We start from the raw sequence: 6208 nt of genomic DNA, 5'->3' as shown, positions 1-6208 counted from the left end.
GTTTTACTGGCAATTTAGGGTTATTACAGAAAATTGAATAAACATATTTTTTTATTAAGACAATAAACAATGTTTCTTACTTTTGTCACTGTTAATGCACACAGTGTAAACTACCTGGAGAGATAATAAGGAGTCTGCTCAGTGAAAATCTATTATCCTCTATACAGCATGACAAAAAATATAGACATGGCAAAACAGAAAACACATTTGCAGAAAAATGGGTTATTAATGCTGCAAAAAGGAGGCAAGGAGTCTTGAGTCGTGTGACCAAAGCCCACAAGGCACAACCAGGATAATAGCCACTCAAGGAAGTATAATACCCGGATTTTGGTTCAAGCAAGGCACTGGGACAACATAATAAATCAAATACCTCTTCTCATACATCTCCTTTACAAGAACAAAAACATTTAAATAATGCTTACTGCCATATTGTGTGAATGCGCTATGGTGACCTGCCGTGGTTGGCCACTGGAGTGCAAGTGTGGTGGGGCACTTGGTCCTCCGGGATGAGGGTAATATTGACCCTGAAATGAAAATGATACAAGCAATTAATATTTTGTGATATGAATAACATGGCATTTAAAAACTGATAGTGGAAAAAGTTACATACTAAAAACAAAAATGTCACAAACCCATGGGATTTGCCAGTATACAGCACACATAAATGTACAATTACTAAAAGATTTGTTTTAGCTATCTATTTACATTGTGGACCAAAACTACTCTCTTAACCCAGTGCTGCCGGGCACAGCATGTATGTACATGCCATGCCCACTGTGAGTTTACTTTATTAATTGTTTTTACATATAGATAGCTGTTACTAATGTTTATAACATTATAGTAATTATAATGTTTATAATAAAAATAACACCATTGACATTCATAATAATAAAAAAAAACTTTCTCCACCAGATCAAGTAAAGGTGAAATCAGGTAAGGTCACAAGGTCTACTAATTGACTCCTTTGTGGCTAAGCACTAATAGAGCCATTTATGAGACATTTCACAAAAAAAAATTAAAATGAGCACAGCATTTTTTCAGCAGCATTGGGTTAAAAAAGCCATTAAAAGCCCTTATATAAGACTCCTAAAAGATCTTTTCCTTCTGTACCTAAAACCTGCTTCCCATTTATCGCTAAGCAACATCATCAAACTACAATATCGACAAAACTTTTCAAGAAAGTTTCTTTGAGCTATACACTGAGCATTCTTGACAGTGTTCCATTGGGAAACTTTTCTGAATTTTCATCCCTATTGAACTTAAAAAACAAAAGAAAAGTATACATCCTTGATTCTGTATACTTTTTATCATATTGGGCACCATCTTCTTTAGCCTAAAACAAAGTTGTCCCTAACCCCATTTTTAAATTTAGTTCTCTATCTGTGCTCTGTTACTTTGTTATTCAATCTTGAGGAGACTAACTATTCACCAACTGCAGGAAATGGCAAAAGTAACTCAGTTATCGTATTATAGCTCACACTTTTAATAGGGCCTACCACAAAGCTCATTAGCTTTATATCAATATGTAGTTAGGAGGGGGTCATTTGATGAGCCATGGTATACATTCAAAAACCCTTACGATCCAGATGACGTGACCATCACAACGTGAAAAAATCTGGCTTGAGTGGCAGGCGACATGACCATACCGTAACGGGAAATTTTGGCAGATTTCGGCTGAAGGCCAGATGACAGGAATGACTCTCCACAAGTGCACCATACTCTTAGAGGGTGATTAAACACAATAGACATTTAGGAAGGGTCTTTTGCATCATTTCCATTGATAAACAATTGTAGAATATCTAGTAAGCTAGCTCCAGGATGCTATTTCCATGCTCAGAATCTTATTCCTGTACGTTGTGACCAGAAGAGCAGGTTATATTACAGAAAATTTAATGTATGAAAAAATATAGAAAGTGATATACATAATATTGTTGCTTATTGTTATTATCACTGTACTGAGAGATAATATGGAATCTGTACAAGAAAAACAATCAACTACCATCTGGGTTAAACAAATCAAATGAAATATAGATATTGGAAAATAGCAAAAAAGCTAGAAACAAGAAGTACAAAAAGATAAAATAACATTGCAAAGGGAAGGCATGGAGTCATGTCATCATAAACGAGTGTTTGTATGAGCCCGGATTACAAGCTGCACATTCGTCAGAGTGGACACTCAAGTATGCCTACTAAACCCATATTTTGGGTCACATGGTGGCAATGAAGCATCCAGATCCATTACGCTAACTTGGAGTATCAAATTTTCCCAATGAGCTCAAAAGATGAAAATGTTCCCACAATTTGATTTTGAATACTTTTTGGGATGATCCAAGGAAACTCAGAATGAATATAAATGAATAAATGAATACTACATGCATAAATCCATCCAGCAAAGAAAACCTTATAAGCAACATATTAATGGATATTCAAGAATTCATAATGAATATGGTACTTCTTCAAACTACAGGCTGTGTTTAGGCAAACCACTTATTAGTCACTGTTTTAGATACTGTATTCACACTAAAAGCTGTGTTGTTTCCTTTAGTAGCATAAACTATTGTATAAAATCTAAACCAAACCATGCACCAGGCGCGCATGTTTATCATGCAGTGTTCGCTTTGTTATATTAATTCTCTTACATTCAGATGGTTCCAAAAGTGATTAGTCACCAAGATGACAACTATTGGGCAAAACTGACCTTCCCTATTTATCCCATTCATTGCTTAATCTTTTGGAAAAAATTATTTATCCTATTCCCATCAGATGACGATAATGACTAAAATACATAATAGGAAACTGTACCAGCAACAGATAAAAACTGCTGAAAATTCAAGGTAAGATTGGGTAGGACTAGTGACTGACACCTTGCAAGTGCCCAAGGCCAGTAGGTTAAGGAAACCTTCACAGATGAGTGGCAATTGATTTATATACTTAGAAAAGTTGTTTTACAAATTTTTGATAGTTTATTATGCATGCATCATAACTGTACATCTTTTGACCCATTGAAGGCAGGATGGAAGGCAAAATGACATGTCATGTCGCCTGTGTTTTTTTGTCTATTGTCTTAAACAAATAGATGGTTCCAGAAGTGTTGAGTTGCTAAGGAGTTGATTACTAGTTCTTTATATCTCATCTTCTGCATAAAAATTTCCTTGTTTTTTGGAGAAAAAATTCTGTTGCTACTGTTAACAAAGTTAAAATAACCAGTGTTAATAATAATATTAACATCAATAGCATTATCATTTTTTTTTTTTTCAAAAACAAAAGGAAAGGGGAACTTGAGGTCACATAGGCCTATTACTTGGCTAAGCACTTGTGTGGAGCCATTTATGTCCAAACACAATTTGCAAAAGAAAACTACAGTCAACATTACATGTACTTGGCAGCGATGGGTTAATGCAATACTTTTGAAGGCTCCCAAATACAGTGATTTTTCTATATACCTTTCTCACATATGGAGTAACAACCTACATTATATATGAACCAAGAAAAACCACAAATATCCTTGAAAGAATTAGGTTAAAATAAGTAGAAAAATATTGACTAATAAATAAATAGATAAATAAATAAGTAAATAAATAAATATATATATATACATAAATATATAAACAAATAAAAAAATTGTCTCAATTGTCTCAACCACAGTTGAGCTACTAAGAAAGAAAGAAAGGAAAGGAGGAAAGGAGGAAAAGGAGGAAAAGGAAAAGGAAAAGGAAAAGGAAAAGGAAAGGAAAAGGGAAGGGAAAGGGAAAGGAGGAAAAGGGAAAGGGAAAGGAAAAGGAAAGGAAAGGAAAGGAAAGGAAAGGAAAGGAAAGGAAAGGAAAGGAAAGGAAAGAAAAGAAAAGGAAAAGAAAAGAAAAGAAAAGAAAAGAAAGAAAGAAAAAGAAAAAGAAAAAGAAAAAGAAAAAGAAAAAGAAAAGAAAAAAGAAAAAAAAGAGAAAAAAAGAAAAAAGAAAAAGAAAAGAAAGAAATTTATTCCTAGGAAAAAATAAACCATAACCTGTCAAGATTATGCTTCAATTTTCTTTCATTTCATCAATGCAACAATATCAATAAAATGCATTGTCACAAGGACAGCATATAAGTTCTAACGATGGCCACTGTGATTTTAGTTTATTCATTCTGTTTCTACATAGTTCTCAACAAGAGGTTACCAAGGAGCCAATTACAGCCCCATCTACCTCAACTGTTGATACTTCTATAAAAATCATAGTCAACAAAAATTATAATGGTACTGATAATGACAGCCTAAGAATATCCCATTTTTCCCAAATATTCAAGGAAGGAACATGAGGTGAGGCCACAGAAGGCTTAATGACTGACTAGTGGAGCCGTCTACAAGCAAAAAGATAAAATAAAATAAAATAAAATAAAAACATTTGCAAAACAAAACTACAATGAAATCATATGTACTCATTGCCAAAGGGCAACAAGCATATTTACCCAGTACCAACAGCCATGACATGTACGTACATGCCATGCCCACTGGGAGTTATTTTATTAATTGTTCTTACACACAGATGTACTAAGTCACCAATGAGCTAATTATGAATACTACCTGTCTCACCCGCTTACCTTTTTCTTTGATTTTCAAAAATATTTTGTAATTCTTTACAGCAGTTACTAATGTCAATAATACTAGAGTAATCATCATGACTACAATAAAATAATACCCTCGATATTCATAGCATTAGTTAAAAAAACATTTATTAGTGCCAATTCCAGGAAAGGTGAAATCAGGTAAGGTCCCAAGAGCTACTAATTGACCCCTTTGTGGCTAAGCATTTGCAAAGCCAACTATATGCAGAGACGTTTCAAAAAAATTCTAAAATAACAAATAATAAATAACAACAACAAAAATAAGAATAAGAATAAGAATAATAACAACAACAATAATAATAACAATAATAATGATAGTAAAAATAATAGTAATAATAGTAATTATAAAAACAATACAACACTAACAACAACAACAACAACAACAATAATAACAATAATGATCATTATGATGATCCACACGCACACACGCACTGACACACAATGAATACATACGAGAGGCAGCACCACTTCTCTTTTGTTACTGACATAGAGGATTCTGATGGCTACTTGGCTGTCATATTTAATAGGAAGTTTTTTTTTTTTTTTTTTATTAGCTTCTTTGAAAATGGTTGTTATGACAACAGTAATATCATAAAAATAAATAAATAAATAAATAAATAAATAAATAAATAAATAAATACAAATCAAGAAAGAAAAAAGAGAAATTTAAAAAATAATACTTGCATTCGATGAAGGCGAAGAGGTGGGGCTTACCTTGCTAGTCACCAACAAGGATTTTCATTGAGACAGAGAGGTATTACCTATTTTAAAGTACTTTGCAGACGTGCACTCTTGCAAGCACGTCCACACACCCACTAGCCCCCCCACCCCATCCCCACCCCCACACAAACACTACACTGTTAGATTCAAAAAGTACTCACTGTGCCATATTACATTTCTATTATTTACTTCCATTACCAGAATAAAGCTTAGACAATATATGCAAAACACTGTCCATTGCAGTGCAACCAGTAATCCTTTAATTCTATTTCTTTTTGTTTTTTACCAAATATGAAATAATGAAAATAAAGATAAAATAAATCACAAATCATAATACCCTCCCCTGTTGAATCATTCTAGATTACATTTCAAGAAAAACATTCATGGAAAGACATATCACCAAGAAGCCCTCAAATGAATAGCTTAAAAAATCCTGTAACAGGAGTCATTGTATTTAGTATAATGGTTTCTTAAATGATCAACACTAAATGTTTGCCGAGTCATATAAAAATCTTTTCATCTTTGAAATAATTAGGACCTTACTATACATATATATATATATATATATATATATATATATATATATATATATATATATATATATATATATATATATATATATACATACATACATACATACATACATTTGCCTTTTCATTATTTACTAAAAAAATATGATATTAACCCATTCGCCCCGTTTGGCATCTATTCTTGCCATGCTCTCAATGGACGCCAACACGTTTGGCATCTAATCTTGCCATGGCTTCTACGAGCCCCATAACGTTTGGCACGTATTCTTGCCATGATGTCTGACTACACACTGAATGTTTATTTTTTTTTTTACCTAATAGATGGCTCTGCTACTAGTTTTACATGATTGGTTGATAAT

At 32.9% G+C, this 6208-nt stretch overlaps 1 protein-coding gene across 1 annotated transcript in view; it reads right to left on the bottom strand.

The window, feature by feature from the left end:
* Positions 1 to 6208, bottom strand: part of LOC119568347 (chromatin modification-related protein eaf-1-like) — a 180078-nt gene that overhangs the window by 145381 nt on the left and 28489 nt on the right. Inside the window, 1 exon segment of the mRNA XM_037916803.1 lies at positions 423 to 524. Coding sequence (XP_037772731.1) covers positions 423 to 524 — 102 coding nt within the window.

The sequence above is a fragment of the Penaeus monodon genome, chromosome 43, assembly GCF_015228065.2.
Source record: "Penaeus monodon isolate SGIC_2016 chromosome 43, NSTDA_Pmon_1, whole genome shotgun sequence".
NCBI classification, from domain to species: domain Eukaryota; kingdom Metazoa; phylum Arthropoda; class Malacostraca; order Decapoda; family Penaeidae; genus Penaeus; species Penaeus monodon.
The sequence above is the reverse complement of the archived record's forward strand: the minus strand, read 5'-3'. Positions and strand labels throughout refer to the sequence as shown.